The sequence below is a fragment of the Myodes glareolus genome, chromosome 14 (assembly GCF_982192425.1).
Source record: "Myodes glareolus chromosome 14, mMyoGla1.1, whole genome shotgun sequence".
Lineage (NCBI taxonomy): Eukaryota > Metazoa > Chordata > Mammalia > Rodentia > Cricetidae > Myodes > Myodes glareolus.
The window spans coordinates 5,403,420-5,425,580 of NC_142039.1; the positions used below are offsets into that span (position 1 = coordinate 5,403,420).

Sequence of the window (22,161 nt, forward strand, 5' to 3'; positions counted from 1 at the left end):
ACAGTCCTTACGAAAGATCTTTTGTCTTGAGCGCTTTGTAATGGCTCCATTTATCTGTCAGGTTTAAGAAATCTGGACCTCTCTGTGGCCACAGACATTCATCACTTCCTACCAAACTCTAAATCTCAGAATTAGTCTTTAATAAAACTATGCTATCATGCCTGTCAGTCTTGTCCCAGGAATCTGCATAAATAATGTCTGGGCTTTGCCTGGGGACCAGAAATTATGATTTTACAGCACTGATATAAAGTCACAAAACTTAAACCAGAATGAATTAATACACGGGGTGAGATTTGAAGTAAAGTGTTTGTTTATCTTCAATTTCAAATACTTCCTTAAGAACATTTGAGGTCACCTCCCTGGAAGTCCCCTACCTCTGCCTTCTTCTTTTCTTTTTTTTTATACATTTTTTTATTGATATTTATTGAGCTCTACTTTTTTTCTCTGCTCCCCTTCCGGCCTCTCCCCTCCCCCCTTCAACCCTCTCCCAGGGTCCCCATACTCACAATTTGGTTTTTGTTTTTTTTACGTTTGAACCGTGACCAGGCACATGTGCGTGTGTGATGTGTGGTCATGGTTCAACCAAAAAAACCAAAAGTAGACTAGGGGTTTATAGCTCAGTGATAGGACCCATCCACCCACACATAAAACCAATATTAGGGCCAAAGATGGAATCAACCGAGGTGTATAAAAGAAATGAAGATCTGCTTTCTTTTTCTTTCTTTTCCCTCGTTTGCTTTTTCTGAAAGTCATAGGCACTGAGAAGGAAGATAGACCAACAAGACTTAAGAAGGCATAGGAACTTAAATCTTTTAGAAAGTCAAATAGTGTCGACACCATACAAATCTTATAGACTATTTCTAGAAATGCTGTTTCCAAATAAATTTTAATTTTTAAAATTTGAGCCTTCTGAACACAATAAAACGATCCTAGAATATCATTTCAGTGAGCCTGGATTGCAAGATGAAATCCACTCAGGTGGAAGCACACAGGAAGGATGTACATGTGTGCTTGAATGTATACAGTTAGTCTGAAATCCTCCGCTATTTTAATGGATGTGAATATAGTATTTACAACAGTGAAGAGTTTTATATGATTTTTAGTCAGAAAACATTTTACTAAAATGATCAAGATGCCACGGCAATAGAGTACCAAAACACGGATGGAGTTAGAAATGACCCCAGGCGCTAACAGATATCCCTAGGGCACGTTGCCTCTTTTCTTTTGCAAAGCTTTCATGAGGTCTGACATGAAATCTTGCTCACCGCTCCCTGATGCACTGGGGAGTCCTTGGTTATCTTGCCTCTTGGGGGGCATTGGGGGCTTTTTGGGGGGCATTGGAGATGACTTGGTCGTCTCCTGGGAGACACTGGGCGGGGGTGGTGGCGGTGGTGGCAATGCAGAGCCTTCAACAGCCGCAGCCCGTGGGGGCGGTGGAATGAAGTCCGGTGGCTCCTCCAGGAATCCCGGTGGTGGTGGGGGCAACTCGCTGTCGCTGTCCTCCTCGGGCGGAGGCGGTGGGGGCGGCGGCAGGAAGTCTTCGGGCGGGGCGGGGAAAGAGCAGTTGACAGGGCCCTTGGACTTGGGTGGTAAGGCGGGGCTGCCACAGGTGTCCGAAGATCGTCTTAGTGGAGGGGGTGGTGGCAGGCTGGACTTCGGGCCATGGTTCTCCTTGGTTGCTGTTGGGCAGTGGTTACCCAAGCCTTGCTTCTCCTCCTTCAAGAAAGGGACAGCAAAACTTTCATGATTCTTGATAACACAGCCATCATTTGACATTGGCGCTGAGAGGGATTGCTCCATTCCCTCCCACACTGGGACTGCCTGTGCTCATGAGCTCACCTTTGCTCCAGGTACAGGACTGATAGCTGATGCCTTTGACGCCATTATATGTGAACCCCCAACCACCACTCTCTGTAACGGGGCATCTCCGCCACATTCACTCTAGGAAGTGTTCACTATCTTTAGATCAGGCAAGTCCTACACAGAAGCTGATTGTTTCTCTAAAGTATTAATGAATACTAACTCCTTATGGGGTTCCCTCAGTATTATCGCCAGGCAACTCAAACCGGAAGCCAGATGGTTCCTTAAGACTTCCTACTCAAGACCTAAGACAATCCATCAATGTACTGGTCATATAAAGGAGCACAATTTTAGGGGTGTATGTGTGTGTGTGTGTCTACTCTGCCTCTGTGGCACACCTTTGGTGGCATAGAGGTAATTAAGGGGCATCTCAGAGTCTTCACAAAGTCTCTTGGTTTAAAATCTGGCCAAGAAGCTGTGAGTGGAGAGCTCACAGACTCTAGAGGTAAACCCTACTACTACCATTTTTGCTAAATGGACGTAGTATTAAAGCTGCCTTCTAAATATTTATCGCTATATCCTTAGATTAGTGCAGCTCTCAGTTCCCATCAGAGAACCGTCTTTGTGCGGTAGACAACAGTTAATACAGAGACTCACACTGTCCTGGAGCAGAGAACAAGTGTCAGTGGGGTGCTCAGTCATAATCAAAGGGACACGCCCTGCCCAAGGCTCAGTTCCCTGGCCCAAGAAGGGACAGAAAGACTGTAAAAGCCAGAGGCGGGGCCAGACCAGGGTGAAAGTGTGTTCTGGACTTTGACCTACATGATATCAAGCTAGCTGACATTCTAGCACAGTTGGGGCTTGTGTACGCGCTCCTAGCTGAGGATCTACTGACAGTTGATGGCTACTAGAGGTGGGAAGAATCAATTTTTTTTAGGGACATGGTCCTTGGTAGATTGGCCATGACCAATGGCCCTCAACCCATGAGTATGTAGGCAACACTGGACTCAGTGGGTTAAAAGGAAAAAGAGAACACAAAGTTGGGAGGGAAGTATGTGTGGGGGTGAAGGGGTATCTGAGAGGAGTTAGAGTGGGGGAATTGAGGATAAATGTGCTCAAAATACATGTGTGCATAAATGGAATTTTCACACAACAAATAAAGAATATGGTATAAAAACTCTTTGCTTAAATATCCTGTTTGGTTAGAATGAAGAACGTAGACATGAAGAAGCTAAGAGGAATAATTTTGTCTGGGTGTTTACAAACCAGCCATGAAGAATCTCTTCCTGCTAGAGAGCATGTTCCATTGTTTCCTTGATTGTGGATGCTATTTCTACCCATTACTGTTCCCAGAACAAAGGTTCTGGTTTCCAGACTGTGGACTTTAAAGGAGGAGCCAATAATAAGTCCTACCATAGAAGTTTTCACAAGGAATTAGCAGGAAGCGGGACTCCTGGTCTAAACTCTTTTCTCTTTTTATCCTGTGGGGAAGGGCATTGACAGTCAGGTAGCAATGGAATAGCATCTGCCTTGTGTTATAATGAAACCAAGGGAGATAAGCCCTTGATGATTTCTTAAGGTAAAACCATGACGTATGTGCTGTGTGTAGAGGCCTGAACACCTGACTGGGCTTAAGTCTCTCTAGATTCTAGAGCATCCAGTTCTGTCAATAGAAGTTCCACGATGATAACAACAGTGCATTTATGAAATTCAACATCTCTAGCAATTTCAGGCGCCGAATTAAATGATTATGCTTTAGGGAAAACCATCATCATTTCAGTTTACACTTTATCAGCTTCTGCTTTATTTTTTTCTCTGCTTGGCAGCCTGAACCACTGAAGATTAAATTTAGATAGTTTTTCTACTTTACAATGAATTTCAATTATTTACTTTGTATGCTAAGCTAATTAACTTGTGATAAATTTCTTAAAAATTTTGGATCAGGCGGTTGGGTATTGCTATTAACATAGAAATGTTTTCTGTTCTGGGGTTCTTTTATTTCTGTGGCTTTTAAGAATACCTCTTTTCAACTAATGTTCCAGAAATAATGAAAATGTAAACAGAAAGAACACTGTATGGTATACTGTCAGGTTTGCAGAGATTAGAGGAACAGCTTTGAAAAGTCTGAAATGGCTTTCGGAAACGCTAAGGCTTTCAGTAAACACCAGTGTTCATGTCTACCACTGAAGGGGTAAGCGAGGTAAATTAGTGAAACTGTACCCACAGATTCTAGTATGTGAGTGGCAGGAGGAGAGCCACAGCTACCTAAAGCCATTCAGAATCACAAGAAATGCTCAGTAGAATTTAGTCACCTGAGACAAATGAACTAGTAACTAAATTATAATCAGCTTTGGCTTTTATATAGGTTTAAATTAATCATCATTAATTTCTTTTATAGAAATAAATTATGGAGAAATCTACCTATCTATCTATCTATCTATCTATCTATCTATCTATCTATCTATCATCTATCTATCTACCATCTATCTATCTATCTATCTATCTATCTATCTATCTATCTATCTATCTATCATCTATCTATCTACCTATCTACTATCTACTATCTATCTATCTATCTATCTATCTATCTATCTATCTATCTATCTATCTATCTATCTATCTATCTATCTATCTTTCCAGGGCTGTGATGGAACCCAGGGCCCCATACCTGCACACATGCTGGACAAGGGCTGTGTCACCAACCTGACCCCCACTCTTATTATCTCGTGTGTATTTTCTTCTCCGTCACTCTGAACATGAATTCAAGTCATTAACAGGAAAATAGAAAGTGCACATTTTATAAGTGGACCCCTTTTAAGAATCTTCTGATTTGGTTTTGGGGTTCACTTGGCACTTCATATAGGGCTTCTGACTAACTTTCAACTGCAGTAACTCATTAGCAAAATAACTGAAAGTCCCAACGGTTGAGTGATCATGAAAGCCACTCCAAGAAGAAATCCCCCTGTCATAATAACTGCAATTAACAGACATACTTAGGATGTTAAAGTGGCGTGAATAACAGTTGATTTTAACTTTTGCCTCTAGCTTAAAGATAAAATATGAAGCCATTTCCTTAAATGAAATCTAAGTTGCTAGAACTTTATTTGGGCTTTTAAAAGGAAAAGGTACCAGGACCTGCTCATAGTCAGGGCAGGGTTTTATGGGTTTATGAGTCCCAGCTTGCAGGCTTTGAGTGCGTCTGTGATTTACCTTAGTTATTTCAATTTGTGTCTGGGCCGCTTGGAGGACACCAGCCGAAGGTGCAGCCCGGGGAACCTGGCCATTGGGTTGGCTAGTGCCTGTTTTAAGTCCTGAGGGGAAGTAGAAAGAACAGAAAAGTCAGTTTTAGAGTTATTGAAGTAAAATCTGCAAACACAACGCACCTCTTCCAGAGGACCCAGGTTCAATTCCCAGTATCCACATGGCATCTCACAACTGTCTGTAACTCCAGTTCCAGGGGATCTGACACCTTCACATCAATATACATAAAATAAGTGAAAAGGGAAAAAAAATGTCTGAGCTGGATGATGGAAGAGTGCCATGAAATGCCATCTTCTAGACGTGACCTGAGTATGGTACTCATGACTCATGCCAAGTTTACCTGCACAAGTGCCCCGTGGATGGGGGAGGTGTTCCTATGCCTTACTTCCTGACGAGCTTTTGGGGCAGGGAGGGAGAATTCTGTATTTAAAATATGTTTTTTTTTTCCCCAAGAACTAGTGAATATTCCTACATCTAAGCACATAAAGACAGCACTAAATGGATTTAGTGATTTCTTTTTTCTTTCTTTCCTTCCTTCCTTCCTTCCTTCCTTCCTTCCTTCCTTCCTTCCTTCTTTCTTTCTTTCTTTCTTTCTTTCTTTCTTTCTTTCTTTCTTTTTTGAGACAGGGTTTCTTTGTGAATCAGTCCTGGCTGTTCTGGAACTAACCTAGAACTCACAGAGATCCGCCTGTCTCTTCCTCCTGAGTGCTAGAATTAAAGGTGTGCACCACCACTGCCTGGCAAATTTAGTGTGTTATTAAAAGAAAGAAAGAATATATGAATTGGGAGGGGACTTCACTGGGGGGATGGGACATGGATAGGACCAGGTTTCATTGTACATGTATAAAATTCTCAAGAATAAAGAAAAAATAATATTAAAAATTGCTGTTTGTGTTGCTAACTTGTTTCATGAAATGATTATTAGGATACAATTTCCAATGATTTCTGAAATAACTCTAAACGTACTCCTGCCATTTTTGTACTATGTATTTGTGCAAAGTGGCATTCTCAGCACTAACGTTTATAAAATCAGAATATAGATCCACTCTAAGAAACGTTGAAGATGTCCTATGCCTTGCAGTATCAAATATCCAGCCAAGATTTGATTCTCCATGTAAAAATTAAATAAACACATCCATATTTCATTAGTATGTAAATTTTATTTAATCCCCAATAAATAGTAAAATGCATATAAAATTATATGCATATGAAATTTGTTTTAAGGTGACATTCCTTATCAGTAAGTGCTTGCTTTGCACGCCGCCTTTTTAGCGGACACTAGTTCCTATCTATACTAGGAAAGACCTGCCACTTTCAGTTTGCTCAGCTGTGAAACAGGATCGGACTCTTCATTCTGTGGGGCTCTTCCAATCTGGGCTCTGTATCCAGGATCCAATCAACCATTGACCAAAAGCATTTGAAATGCTTTTGCTGAAACATATATATGACTTTGCTGAACATATGCAGGGTTTTCTTTGTCACTATTTCTAAACAATACAGTAGAGCAGCCATGTTCTTGTAGTGTGCTCATGGGGTTCCTAGACTTTGTCACAGATACCAGAGGGCACCTCTATATGTAAAGCAGCAAGCTCCTTAGGTACCTTGTCTTAGTGACCCAGTCTTCTCAAAAACATAGACAAATCAAGGTTGTGTTAGCTTGAAGTGTGATGCTCTGCCTTGGGTACAAGACTCTATCCATCATGTCCCTGAGGGAAGACAACAGGCCTGGCCCCGTATCTGATCTGAGTACTGTGCAGGGTACTAATGAGCCTTGCACAAATATGGCATTTGTATTTTGGAAAGACACATCACCTTAAAATCACGACCAACACCTTATGTATGGGTCTATTGCGAAAAGTGGCCGAAGCCTTGTGAAGAGTCACTTGTAACGAGAGACATGTGGAGCGCGTAGATTCCAAACGGTGCCTACGATATTTATTTTGCCTTTACTTTATTTTGTTTTATTCTATCTTATTCACCTATCTCTTTCTCTCTGTTCTTTGCATGTTTGCGCATGTGTGTGTATGGGTGTGCTCATGTATGCAGGCATGTGTGGGGACCAGAAGTTGATAGCAGGATGCCTTCTTGAATTGCTTCTTCACTGGTTGATTGATACAGGGTCTCTCACTGGTCTTGGAGCTCACCAATTGACTAGACTGGATGTCTAGCAAGGGCCCTAGATCCACCTATCTCTGCCCCCTAGTGCCTAGGGTCATAGACTTGTGCCACCTCATCTGGCTTTTACATGGGTGCTGAGGATCTGAACTCAGGCCCTCTGGCTTGTACAGAAAACATTTTGCCCACTTACTTTGCCAGCTCCAAAATACCCCAGCGTTTGCTTTGACCCAGTGTATTTGATGATAGACATGAACTCTGAGCTTGGTGTGTGCATGTGAATCTCTTCTCGACTTTTACCTGTAGTAGTCTGAGCTGGCGTTGCTCCCCCAGCCGTCCCCAGGTTCGTCCACCGAGAGGCAAGTCCAGCTCTTGCTACGGCCCTCTGGTAGTTGTCATAGAGGGTCTTTCCATACTAGGGAGGGAAAAGAGTGGAGGAAATAAGTCCATTTATGTCAAAAGTTTGCCCTCAACAGCAAGATATATATTGAGAGAAAAAAGTACCATTATTCTGCTGGTTCAAGTTTCTTTTTCGGGGGTGGGGGTGTATTATTACAAGTTAAATAATTTTCTTGATTAGCAGAATTAGCGAATTCTCCCATTTGCACATCAGAGGATAGGGAGAGCCACAAAATTCTAATCACCTGTCTTAAGGTAGCTATTCCGTAGAGTTAGCACCTTCCTCTCCTTGTTTCCTTTCTATGGTGGGACCAAACTCGGCCTCACCCAGGCTAGGCGAGTGCTCTACCATTAAGGTACACAATCTCGAGTTTCTTTATTGCACGCCATGTTTGCAATTCTCTCTGAGAATCTGAAAAGTCTGTTTGGAAGTCAACTCTGATTCTCAGGCTGCTGGACAGGTGTGTGTTTGTACAGTCAGTCCTACACAACAGTAGGTGAGTGATTCCACTACCGAGGGACACAAAAGCAAGCAGATGAGACAACATCTGTACTGGGAGTGGTAAATGCTGGCCCTAGGGAGCAAGCTTGTTGGCTAACCCGCGGTCTCGTGAAGCTGAGTGCATTCTCACCTTGGCGATCCTTATTCCCATAACCCACTGTCGGAGAGTTCTTGCGTCATCACAGCAGAGGTATTTGATGTACTGAGACTCCTTCTGGATCTGAGGATGCTACATAGAAGCAGATTTGAAGGCAATTAATGGATTTCAATTTATTAAGATTCTAAAGCACCTTTCAAGAAAACTTAACGGAAAACTTTGACAAAGATGATTTACTGAGGTGATGACAAAAATTACTGGCAGCAGTTGTGGACCAGGAAGCAAGAGGTGCTGTTCTGAAGCCCAGGCTGGCCTTGAACGCATGACCCTCCACCTCAGCCTCCACAGTAGCTGAGAACACAGGCGGGCACGTCCAGCTGCAGGTGCTTTTGAAAACTGCTAAACTGGCAGCCCTGAGCTGTGCAACCTCAGCTGCTAAGGAGGCCGACGGAGGATCACCAGGTTGAGATCAGATTGAGAAACATAATGAAACCTTTTCTCAAAAGTAAGAGGGACCAAACAGGCTGGGGGTGTAGCTCGGCAGCGGCACACTTGCCTAGCGTGTGCTCACCCCTCAGCACTATTTTAAAAACAGAAAACAAAGGCCAAGCTTTGAACAGGCTCAATTAGCCTGCTATATGATTTAATGTATGTCAGTAATAGCTATTTCTCCCTTTTAAATACTGGAATCTTTCATGTCTGTTATGTGTTTGTTTCTCATTGAAAACCGAGTTGCTTCTCTATCAGATAAAGGAACTTACCTAATAAACATTTTGTGTCACAACACTAATACTTAGAAAAATTCTTGCCTTATTTCTCCCATCCACAAATTTAGCTCAGGGGTTATTTCTTTTACTGAGAATTCAGAGTTTTACAATCATCTCCCTTTCCTAACAATGATCTCATATTCACATGGACACATCCTTAAGTTGCAATGGGTGTGTATGTGTGTGCAGGGGTTATATAGTGTGTGTGTGTGTACAGGATATATATATATATGTACGGTGTGTGTTTGTGTGCACAGGGATTTTATATGTAGTGTGTACAGGGGTTTATATATGTATATATAATGTATGTATACAGGGATGTATGTACATATGGTGTGTGTACAGGGTGTGTGTATATATATATATAGTGTGTGTGTGTACATGGGTTTTATATATATTTAGTGTATGAATTTGTGTGTACAGGGGAGATACACACACACACACACATACATACACACACACACACAGTGTATATACAGAGGTTACATGGCCCCAGGAGTTCACAAGATTCTCAGCATCTCTCTCTCTCTTGATTCCCTTGTCCTGTGGCTTCCATTTCTGTTTGGCTCTGACTGAACTCTCTATTGGATCGGACTTCACCCGTTTTGTTTGTTGCTGGAGGTCTATGATGCTTAGCACATGCCTGACATGTGGTAGAACTGCAGCCTGGTTGTATAAATGATTGTTGAAAGAAACAAATAAGCATAGTGTTTATTATTGTATCAGAAATATTGAAGTCGTCGGGTAAGAAGCTGGCAACCAAACCTGAAATCTGAAATGAGTGTCATGCCAGTCTTCATGGGCGAGTATAACTTATATTATATTTTATTGTATAAAAAAGGACCAACTAAAATCTGTGTGGGTGCGTGTATGTGCATGTGTGTGCATGCGTGTTTCCTCAGCGCTCAGAGCAGCTTGCTAGTCTTGCCAGGGGAAGCATAAACGATGGTACTAAAGTTCAAAGAGAAGCCAGCAGATTTGGGAGCATCTGCCTCTGGCTGCCACGGGCAGACAAGGAGCAAAGCACCAACTCCTTTCTACGACACTGCCTAGACCTCTCTACTCTCGCATCCAGCACACTTGACAGCCTTCAGAAGAGTGGCCAATCTCAGGTGATCTGAGAACACAGCGCTGTGTCTTTGAGCTTCAGTGGACTATGAGGGAAGATGTGGACTGGTTGCTCTGCTAGACTTCTGATGTCCTAGATTTGACCTGCTCCCGCCCCCCTGCGAGACACACAGGCTGTAAGAACTCGGAAAGTCAGTTATTTCTGGCTTTAGAAATGATAAAAACTGATGTTTGGAGAGCCCCCTATATGTCTGAATTTATCCTGAGCCACTGAAGACAAAAAACCAGACTTTAAAGATATGTCAGAAAAAAAAAAAATAAAGAACCCAGAAAATTAAAGAACTCTTGTCTCTGTGGTCTTTCATGGCAACTGAGAAACGCTGACCCCCTTAGCTGGATTGTTTTCTTCCTTTAGGCCTTTTCAGCCCTCAGAATTTGCATCAGGTTGGCCTGGAAGCCAGTCCCTAACAGAGTCCTCTTTCCCGACTCCACCCAGAACTTGTTACTGTAGTTCTGCAGTTGGGCCAGCAGATGGCGGCAAATACTTTTGAATGGCTGCCGCACACTGCTTTGCTCTTGTGTTCAAAGCTTACTCACAGATTTTCAATGAAGTTCTGTTTTAGTACTGAAAACGTTACTCCAATGACCATGTTCTCTGAGGACCTTAAAATTGAAAGTATCAATCAAATCAATTTGTGTAGTCCAACAGCAAGAAGGATTTGTTGCATTAATTAACCTAAAGGTCAGATTGGTAAAACTGTGAGTCAGGCTCTTGGTAGCTGGACCGTGACATTCCATAGATGCCTGCAGCATTCTCAACAAAGAAATCTGCAAAACCAGATCAAAGGGCTTGTCCTCAGTCACAGCCACAGCTGCCTGGCCCACAGCAGAATTCTTGATCTGACTAACGTGTGAGGGGGTGTCGGTCTTGTCAGCAATTGACATTTAGGGGTGAGCGACTCAGCAGTTCTTAGGGCTTGCTCCAGAGTCCTGAAGACCAACATTTGGACCCCAGCGCTCACATAACAAGCTGGATACCCCACAAGCACCTGCACCCCAGCTCCACGTAGGACGGAGACAGGAGCATAGCTGGGTTTACAGATTTTCAGGCTAGCCGAGATATGAGGCCCAGGTTTAGGAAGAGACCCTGTCTCAGTGGAATAGACAGAAAGTCTTAGAAGAAGCCAGAGGCACTCTCTGACTTCTGTTTGTGTGTACTTGCGCACATTCACACACATATATGTACATAGATATTACAAATGTGTAAAGAAATATGTAGATAACATAATGAAAACCAAAATGTCTAATTTTTCCTTCTGTGACATTTAGAAATTTGGTATTGCTGCCTTGGGCTTATGTCACTATTAAATATTCCTTTTACTTTTGGTTTTGGTGTTTATCATATGAGTCAAGTTCTCAGAAGCAGTCTGCAGATGTACCGATTCTTTCTGAGAAAGTGTACATTCCACTCGAGCAGCGTTTGTTAAGTGTGTAGTTCACCTCACGACAGTAAAATATGCTCGTACCCTGAAACAAAAAGGCTTCTAACAGAAAACAGAAGCCTCTACAATCCTTCCCATCCCCCAGCTTTGTGGTTCTGAGGTGAGCTAGCTGCTGGACACCAAGTTCACAATGTGAAACTCTTCAGACTCTGTGGTGACGTCTCAGAATCTGCCACAGTGCTGGCTCTGGCCACCTCTCACAGGGCCTCACTTCCGTACAACTCAGACTATGGATGGGAAACTTTGCAAAAGGGCTTAAAGAAAACACTGGATCAATGCCACTGGCTGGAATGTTCCTCACGATTCCGTTGTCCCTGATCTTGAACAAGAGATGCGTTTAGGGCATGGCACAGCATATAAGTTCAAGGCCATTACTGAACGTTCTTGCTAAAAGGGATCCCAATGTCCTCAAAGCTTACAAAGTGAGCAAAAAGAACATTTGACAAGGTTAAGCAACTTGTCTCTGGCCAGAGGTTAATGTCAGAACCAAAGCTAGAATAAAAGCCCCTTTTGTTCAGCCGCTGGGAGCTGACAAATATAATCCCTGGGTATCACACCATGACTGAGGAATGATGACAGGGGGTAAAAATGTGATTATTCTCTGATTTCACAATAAAAATTTTAAAAAGACTGAAAAACTTTTTGCGTGAGTGCCAGAATGTTTTTAGAGTGTCAAGGAATTCTGTGGAAGGTTTGGAAAGAGATGGAATCTAGGGCGGGAAGGCGCTATAGACAAGGGCTTTTTGCAGAGGCAGTGCTGTTTCTCGGTGCTGGGAACCACCGGGCATTTCAAAACAGCGGAGGCTCTGTGGTTGATATGGAATGTGAACCTGAAGGAGGACGAGACAGAAGAAGAGCGAAAGGGAGACAATGGTACAAGATCAGACGGACTTCCGTCTCAAGGATCAGATTAGAAGTGGGAAGAGGAAGGGATTTCTCTTTCATAGCTTGGGGAAGCAGATGGCTACTACAGATTCCTGTCTGCTGTAAAAGAAACATCACCCCGCTCTGTATGAGACGTGTTTGTAGGCGTTGTCAGGGTCAGATGGGGTCATATTGAACTAGTGTATCCTCTAAATCCTCGGCTTCCCTGCCTTAGAGAAGAGGAGAAGAAACAGACACAGACATGCGCAGTGACGGTGACCGTGTGCTGATGCACAAGGGCCTGGAGCAGTAAGACAAGGGATGTAAGGTCACTAGGCCTGCCGCAGTAAGACAAGGGATGCAAGGACTATGGGAAACTTCCAGAGCCCAGAAAAAGGCACAGAACAGATATCTCTAGACTTTTCTGGAATTTAACTCGGCATTTTTCTTTGTTCCTTTTTGAAACAGGGTCTCAGTTGCCCAGGGTGGCCTTGAACTTGTGACCCTTCTGCTGCAGAGTCCTTAGTGATGGGAGTTACCATGCCAGGCTCTAGTGCTGATTTGTGTGTGTGTGTGTGTGTGTGTGTGTGTCTGTCTGTCTGTCTGTTTGTGTGTGTCTGTGTCCTATGTGTAGATCAGAGGAAAACTTTATGGGAACCAGTTCCCTCCTGCCCCAAGGTTCTGGATATTGAACTCAGGTTGTCAGGCTTGCATGACAGGCGCTTGCCCCCAACCCTGATTATGATTTTTAGAATACAAGAGCACTAAATCTCTTTTGCTTTAAGTCAATTAGTTATTAGTGTGTTAGGGAAGGAGTGAATGGGAAATTACTATAGGGTGATGGGACCATTAGTTTTGGGAGGGATTGCTGAGAGAGGTAAGGGTGGAGAGGAGCCGCTGGGTTTGTCGTCACTACAGGTGAGAGAAGGTGAGAATACTGCCACAGATTAGGAATATTTTGCATACAGGCAGTGGCTAGAGCTGTGGCTAGGAATCTGAATTCTCAGAGAACTCTGCAGTATGGTAAGGATCACACTCAAGCACAATTAGGCCAAGTGTATATGGCCGTTCCTCTGCTCTTGGCTGTAAACCTGAAGCTTTCTAGGAGTTGCAGCAGAAACCCTATTTACAGGAAAGCCCTGCTTTAACTACCTTGTGCAATCTTTGTGGATAATGTTTTTGCCTTATGAGTTTGTAATCCTACCCCAAGGTACCTTTGGAACTACCCTATGCTCTCATTTACTGAAAAAGAGAGAAAGGTTTTCTTGGCACGAGAGTCACTAAGAGGGACATGACTCCCCAGCCACGCTGGAGTGTTCTTATCACTTCACTGAGATCCTCTTTCCCTCAGTCCTCTGCTTAACTGCATGCCAACCTTTCTTCTAAGTAAACCCCAACTCTACTTCAAAGAGGCACCTCCTAAAATCCTTTTGGCCGCCAAGTCAAGGATCCGACTTCATCTGAGTGGAGGTCTATGAGAATACGGAAAGGCACCAGGTTGCTGGCGTCGTCCTGGGCTGCGCCATCACTAATAGTGGGGAAGAGCCCCCAGGTTGCTGGCATCCTCCTGGGCTGCGCCATCACTGATAGTGGGGAAGAGCCCCCAGGATGCTGGCTTCGTCCTGGGCTGCGCCATCACTAATAGCGGGGAAGAGCAGCATCGGAGCCGCACTACTGAACTCTCGTCCTGATTCGGCCACTTAGAGCTCAATTCTACTTTCATGAACAAAATGCTCTGTAACTGTTCCCCATTATTCTCACCATCCTTTCAATATGGGCAGTGGGCACGGATGTGCAAAACCCAGAATGAGGCCGGGCGCTTTCCTCAGCTCTCCTCCTTCTGACCTACACCTTGAACTCAAGGGTCCAGTTCCTGGAGGGTTTTCCTTCAGTTACAACTGCCCTGTCACTTCATTTATGTCTTTTGTCAAATGTCACTCTTCTCCCCTGACCACCCCGCCCAAGGGAACCCTGGCCCCAGTAGGCTCTGCCCCTTCCCCTGCTCTGTATCGATTTCCCAGCTGTATTATTTTTTACATGACAACACATTGCGTTTTTCTTCATGGTCAGTCCCTCATACTGACCATGAACGTGATGGAAACAGGGATTATTGTAGGTTGTGTTTACTTCTGTGTTCTCTGCCCCTGGAATGCACTCAGAGAGCTGCCGTCCAATAATTACTGAGTACACGAGTAAGGGAATGAATCCAGCTCCCTGCTTTGCTTTAGCCCTTGACAGCCATGGTTCTGGGTGCCCCTTGATGAGCACAGATTTCTCAACAGCCGCAATGTCAGTATTTGAGGCCATGCCATTCTTTGGTGTGGGTTTGTTTTGTGTAGTGCTGATATCTGATGACTTTGCCTTCTACTAGATGCCAGTAAGTAGTATCTGGTCCCTGCCCCAACTTACGAATACCAGAATGTCTCTGGACATCACGGCATGTCTGCCAGGAATCAGACGGCTATGGCTGAGAATCACAGGGACAGTGTCGTGCTGACTAGGCTGGCATGGGATTCATGACTGCTAAAATTAAATTAAATTAAAATTGCTAAAAATGGTTACATAGTAACAAAAAGACCAGGATGTCTAAATAAAAGCCACAAAATACTGAGTCCTTAGTGAAGCCAAGAATTCCAGGCAATTATTTGATTATAATAAACAATGGTAATTGTGAATGGAGAAAAATGATTGAATATGATTGGCTATAATGATATTAACCTAAGAACAAATGCAAACAAACTTATCTTGGTCTTAAGTCCAGAGTTCTCGAGGCCAAAAGGCACTCAACACGTCAAGTGAGGGTGTAAAATAACTATCTACTGATCTGATGGACTGAGATGCTAACTTAAAACACGTAAGCTGCATCAAATTTCAGATAATACATATGTCCTCCCAACAACATGTCCCTTTAAAAGTTCCAAACCTAAACCTGGCATGGTGGGAGCCGCCTGCAATCCCAGCACTTGGAAGGTGCGAGCAAGAGAATCAGGTCCCTAGGACAGCCTCAGCTACAGAGCCACCTTGAGGCCAGCCTGGGATACATGAGACTTATAATTTCAAAAAAACTTTGTACAGTGGAACAAGAATAAAATAAGTAAAGAATTGAAAACTGGTCTGTTTTATTAACGGGAATCTTAAATTAATTTGCTCAAAATATGGAACTTACATTTCTAGAATTGATAAAGGCCCAGAAAGATTTAAAACTTTAGGATCAGACAGGCTTTCAGGTACACAACAAGTTGATAGATATCACAGCACTTTGTTATTTTAACTTTGTTATTTTGGTTTAAAACTACACATTTTATGATATAATACTTAAAATTTAAGAAATCACATTGACCACAGTTCCTCAGAAGCGAATACTAACTGAAATGGCTGGGAAGCCTAACTCAGTAGCTCATTACGTACCTTTAGAACAAAGCAGTGGTCGGTGGGGGCTTTGTATTTCAGTTTGCACTGAACCCCATAGTAAATGTTAACGTTTTCAAACTGTATAAAGCACGCCAGATCTCGGGATGTCTGAAAGACAGGGAAACAATCTGTCTGAGATGGTAATTACTCATTTCCCCAGGTTCTTCTTGACGCGGCCACAAAGGGTTTCACCTCCGTAGATAAAACAGGGAATTTTAAGATAGTTTATATGAACATCTTCCCCACACAGTTTTCTTTAAGTCAAGCCTACATAAAAGACAACAGACAGCTGGTGTCTGATCCGCAATGGGATGAAAGACGACATTGTTATCCTAGCATCCGCTGAGGACTGTGGGAGTCAGAACAGGCTGATCGTGTGCTGTTGCTACTGATCCAATCATGACAAGGTGACCACTGCTGGAGACTTCGCTGTGACTTCGCTATTTGAAATCAGTGACAGTTTGTAAATGACCATTAGAAAATAAAAGCAAGTTCCCTCAGGATGAAGAATGAGAGCTAAATTTGATGCTCTGTAAATCAGCACACACTTCAGGCTCTGTCATGCTTTCTCCTTAGGCTGGCAGGGTTGCCATGGAAACAGAGACCTCTCCTCTGTGGATAAAATGTGTTGTGAAAATGGCAGTCTCTAATTTACATATTTGGTTTCACTTGGATCACACGCTTGTTCCACTACTCGCCTATCCTTTCTTGGATGCTCCAGGACCCCCATCCAGTTGCTGAATAAAGAATGCAGGTCACCATAGGCAACAACTTACTCCTTTATGCAGGGCAGGGCATTCTTCTTGTATATTTTTGGGGAGTTTTGAAGTTTTAATTAAAAAACAACATACATTCACCACATTAAATTTATACAGTACACATTTTCTTTACTAGCTTTCTCTGCCTCTTATTTTTTAATTCCCCCCATAGAGGTAACACACATAAACTAGACTGATACACTCCTAAATGTTCTTGAGTACTTTTTTCTTTCGTTATATTTACCTATTAATTGTCTGTATATCTATCTGTCTATCTATCTGTCTGTCTGTCTATCTATCTATCTATCTATCTATCTATCTATCTATCTATCTATCTATCATCTATCTATAGGTTTTAGGCATAGATGGACCCACTTATACATATACTTTACATATGATGAATAGTTATATTTGGTCATACATGTTGGAAGTGTCTGACTATGTAGCTAGTCCTTAAAGTCTTGTTTGGTATCTTCATCTATAAAGTTACTTAAAGCAATTTTGTGTAGTCAACACTGTTGATTTTCTCCTTTGTAATTTTGAATTTTATTCTTGATTAAGAAAAGTCTTTGTGCACTAAGATTAAGAAAATATCAACTCATATTTTCTTTTATGGCTTTAGAATAGTTTTTCTAAAGACATCTTGATGGAATTAGGATTTGAGCTGGTTCATCGGCTGATGTACAGAACTTTGAAAATAGGTGTGCAATTGTTTCAGCGCTATTTATTGTCTTGGATTCTACATTGTGTCCCTACTACTGTACGATTCTGCTCTTCAGTTCCCCGCATTAGTTGGCTCTTTGTTTATCTGTTCATGTATAAGTGCTTTCTTTTCACTGTAATGGGATGCTTAACATCTAAGATATCAATGGTTTTCACAGTTTTGAAAGGGGTCTATTTGGGGACAGTATTTCTTTCTGATTAATTTTGCAGGCAGTCTTGGAATTTTAAGTAAGAAAAATGTAACTGTAATTTTCATAGGTTGATAAAAGCAGTTTCTATGTTAAATTTTCTAGTTTGTGCAATGTACATCTTGAACATTTTTGTTAATTACTATATATTCTACACTTGTCACTCCTGTTCTGCAAGTCTTAAATTATGTCTCATTTGCATATTGCTTGTATAAAGCAAGACGATTTCTTACTTGGCCAGTTTGTTCGGTCACAGTCATTTTCCAGGCGACTGTATTCTTTTGTCAGACAAGCACGCCAGGTGTGGACAATATGCTTTGGTCTCTTTCCCCAGTGACTGTCCTGCTGACTTCCCTCTGACCTCCACCCCAGCGTTCACGGTAATGACCAGATAAGTTGCTCAACTCTAACGTGAACGCAGCCTGTATCGCTCAGTGAACTGCCTGTCCTGGGCGTATTTATATGTCTCATATTTAACTGATTAGGACATATCCGCTGTAAAGAAAATCAAATCATCTGTGGGACATATTGCGAGTCTAGTGGGACGATGCTGCAAGTCCCGTGTGGGACTGGAGCAAAGGTAGCCGAGGGAGGAAGGATCAGGTCTAAGTGGGGCGACACCTGCCTTGCATCAAGAGTTACCCATAATAGCCACAGACATAGTGGGGTCGCCTCACTAGTGATGACCACCTGTTTGGGGAGGTGGGTAAACCTTATTAGAGGAAATCTGCACTCCATACATACGTTCTTTGTCAAAGGCCTGCGCTTGGCTTACCCTAGACAGGGGTATATTCTAAAGTTTTTTTATAGGCAAACAAAAATGAGCTGTCCCAATTCTCCAAGAAAAGTCCCAGCAAAGGTTAAAGATCAGAGCCTCTGTTAAAATTACATTTAGTATAACAATTTACTGTGTTTGTAGATTTGAGCCAATAATGCCAGCTTGCCAGGCAAAATTTAAATGACGTCTAAAATTCTGTGATAAATTAAGAAGCGTAGCGAATTCAGTGAACCTCTGATAACAATTTGGCTGTGCAGAATATAAGATTTAAAATTCATAAATTTTAAAGAAGTGTAGATTCTAAGACTTGTAACACCACTAAGAATTTAAATAAAATAAGTTTGATCATAATGACTGCAGAACAAGAGGGCTGATATGAAGAAAAATTCAGAATAGTGTAGGCTCGGTAGGAGGTAAGTTTACCTGGTGAGCCATCTTGATGGCTCATGTATTTTATCTTTATACTCAAGAGAAAGCTGTGAAAACGCAAATGTACTTCTACAATTTCCTATTGTAGAGCATATACTTGGGTAGATTTTGTAGCTCCACAGAGTCTGCAGAGCCAGGATGCAGCCAAGCTTTTCTTCTCTTGTGATTGTGGCAGTTTGTACTGGGAACGGCCCCCAGAGCCCCACAGGCTAACGCACCACTGGGAGGCGGTAGAGAAGACATCAGGAGGTGGGACTGGTTGGGAGCTCTCAGAAGGGGGCTGTGGGACTCTGGCTTCTTCTCTCCTTTGCTTCTGCTCTGAGGTAAGGAAGGCCTTCCTCTGCCACATTCCCTCCCTAAGAGGAGCTGTCTTGCCACAGGTTCAAAACAACAGGCTGATTTCCAAAACTGAGCCAAAATAAACCTGTCTTAAAAAAATTACTCCTTTTAATTTTTGAGATTATACTTGTTTTTTGAGATTATAAATGGTTTCCCCCTTACCCTTTCCTCCCTCCAAATTCTCCCATCCTTACTTTCTTTCAAATTCATGGCCTCTTTTTCATTAACTGTACAACTTACATATGTGCATACACACATGCAACAGTCTCAGTTTATATAATGTTACTTCTATGTAAGTTTTCAGGGCTGACTATTGGGTACTGGAAACCCAATTGGCGTGCTTGTCCCTGGGGAGGAGTATGTCTCCACTCTCAGCATTCCTAGTTGCTGTTATTCTTTGCACAGAGCTGAAGCTCCCTTGGCTTTCCCCGACCACATTAGCCATGACTATTGTCCTTTTTTAAAGAAGGAATGTTTCTTTTTATGCGCATTGGTGTTTTGCCTGCATTTGTCTGTGTGAGGTGTCAGATCCCCTAGAATGGGAGTTACAGACAGTTGCCAGCTGCCATGTGGGTGCTGGGAACTGAACTCAGGACCTGTGGAAGAGCAGTCTGTGCTCTTAACGTCTGAGTCATTTATTCAGTCCCTACTGTCCTTGTTCATGCGTGTTTATGCAATCGTGCTGGTGAGACTTTATGGGTGTAGCGTTTGATGGAGACACAGTCTCACAGCAAACTCCTTGTTCCTTTGTCTCTTACAACCTTTCTACTCCGTCTTCTGTGATGACCCCTGAGCCTTAGGTGCGGGATAAACGTCGTCTTAGAATCCGATTATCTCGGGTGTGTTGTTATAGTAATGAAAAGCTGACTGACCTTTGTCTTTCCTTTGGGAACATAATAAATTCCAGAAGCCCTCAGAAGAAAGTAGCGTCGTTTCCAGGATTTCTTCCCATCTTCTTTCAAATAAAGAGCTCCTTCAAGTTCTGGTACGATGATGGATGTGCCACAGAAACTTTCCTGAAATTGGAATCCAGAGGCATAAAACACATGTTCGGTTCACATGTAAAGAATAGTTCCAGTTTAAGTCAATTCTGTTGGAAATGGATGAAACACGTTTTCTTTAGCTCATGCTGTCTGCAATGAGGAGGAAAGAACACAGTGTCAGGGGTCCAGGGTCCTGGCTTCCAGGCCAAGACTTCCTGGTCACTGAGCTCTGTACCTGTGGATCACTAAATCTCAGTTCCCATCTTGGTAAAAATGGAGTATTAGTTGCATTTTGTCTGTGAGTATAATCTTATTATATTATAGAGGTAACTATTCAATAAAGCCTTCTAATGTTATGATAAGTGGAACATAAAAATTCCTCTCCACTTAAGTAAGGCATGGTGGCTCTTGCCCATACTGTCAGCACTTAGGGAGGCTTAGGCAGGAGACTTGCCATGACTATGAGGCCAGCCTGGGTTAGTAAGTTCTAGGCAAGCCTTGCATATAAAATGAGACCCTATCTCAAAACAAAAAAAGCAAACCGAAAAGGAGAGTTAACATTTTATTGCCATTAAGTAGTAAAATTATATAATTCTACAACAAAATAAATTAATATTTTTTGAAAAGTTTTTTTTTGGTTGTTAGAGAGAGGTTTCTCTGAGTAGTTTTGGAGCCTGTCCTGGAACTCACTCTTTAGATTAGGCTGACCTTTAGCTCACAGAGATCTGTCTGCCTCTGCCTCCTGAGTGACGGGATTAAAGGTATGCACTACCACTGCCCGACTTTTTAAAAAAGAGTTTATTATTTATTTTATACCTATTCAGCCCACAAATTAGTATTTTATTATTGGAAGTTTTCAGACATGAGAAAGGCCATTATTAATATAATAATAAACAGAAAAATGTGCATTTTCTAGGTATAAATTTTCAAAAAATAAAACATGCATAGGAATGTATAAACCTCCATAAATTTCTTTTTAAAAAGCAATTAGATAAATTGCATATTATTTTATCTTTTTGCTCCAATACCCAGTTATTGTTTTCTTTCAATAATATAATTCTCAGTATAGTTTCAGAAATACAAAATAATTTAACTTGCATCCTCCAGAGTAAACTTCTGTGCAGGAGAACCAGAGAACAGCTCTGTCCACATTCCTCCCAGTGGCCCTCCAGCTCAGGTATTAGTTGGCTTGTCAATCATCTATTAAGAGTATCTGAATATTTGACCCAAAGCTGACAGCAGAACAAGGCAGATTTCTCATAGCATAACAGGCTTTGTTTTTTCATTCACATTCAGCTATACATGGTTTTGAAATCTAATCCCAAGGACTAATCATGCAACTGTATCAATTCATGCACAAGCAAATGTTCTCCTATAGATCCATGGTGTGGGATTCCCCTCTGTATGCTGTGAATATGGTCTATTGCCATTGGTTAGTAAAGAAGGTGTTTCAGCCAGTGGCTTGGCAGACTAGAGCAAGGCAGAAATTCCAAGCCATGTAAAGATGGAATATACACAGACAGTTTGGATTACGTATATTATTGTGTTTTCTTTGATTTTTTTTGAATGTGAAGGAGCTAGGTACAGAGACATTTCATTGTATGGCTGCTAAGCTAAACCAACATATATGTTTTAAAGGTGTCTTGACTTCAAAATTTGGATCTAAGGATTTATTGCTTTGGAAAAGAGGTTCTGCTTTTGTTTCCACGGAGGATGAGAACCTGTGGATGCCTTCCAGACTAATGTGGTTTGATGAACCAAGACCCCTGAAAGGTTGCCATGAACACCCCAAAATACTTTGTCCAACAAAAAGCAGGAAGCAGTTTGGAGAGAACTATGCTCCAATTCCCAAATATTGTCTATAAATGTTTGTTTACATTTAAAGGGGAATATGATATAGAGATGAATACTATGTATTGATATGGATCTTGGTCTACTGATGCAAATTTAAGGTCAATTTTGTTATATGTATATTTCTGCTCTTGATTAGGGTATTGTGTTTGTATGGCTCATTTAAAAATGTAATGTATGATTAAGAAATACAGGTTAATAGATAGTCATCTATAATAGTCAAGCTTGTAGTCATGTTAGTTAGATTTTCTAGATATACAGAGATATACTTCAGATGGATAGTTATTCTTCAAATCTTTCAAAGACTAACAGAATATGGCCTTTAA

The 22,161-nt window shown here is 42.0% G+C and overlaps 1 protein-coding gene across 1 annotated transcript in view; it reads right to left on the reverse strand.

Annotated features, from left to right (window-relative positions):
• Window positions 1–867: 867 nt before the first annotated feature.
• The window catches only part of Apbb1ip (amyloid beta precursor protein binding family B member 1 interacting protein), a 98,182-nt gene continuing 76,888 nt past the window's right edge, over window positions 868–22,161 (reverse strand). Inside the window, exons 9-14 of the mRNA XM_048460665.3 lie at window positions 19,874–20,017; window positions 15,784–15,894; window positions 8,208–8,306; window positions 7,477–7,591; window positions 5,011–5,111; window positions 868–1,716 (exon numbers count right to left, since the gene is read on the reverse strand). Coding sequence (XP_048316622.2) covers window positions 1,201–1,716; window positions 5,011–5,111; window positions 7,477–7,591; window positions 8,208–8,306; window positions 15,784–15,894; window positions 19,874–20,017 — 1,086 coding nt within the window. The 3' untranslated portion in view covers window positions 868–1,200. The remainder of the gene's footprint in view (window positions 1,717–5,010; window positions 5,112–7,476; window positions 7,592–8,207; window positions 8,307–15,783; window positions 15,895–19,873; window positions 20,018–22,161) is intronic.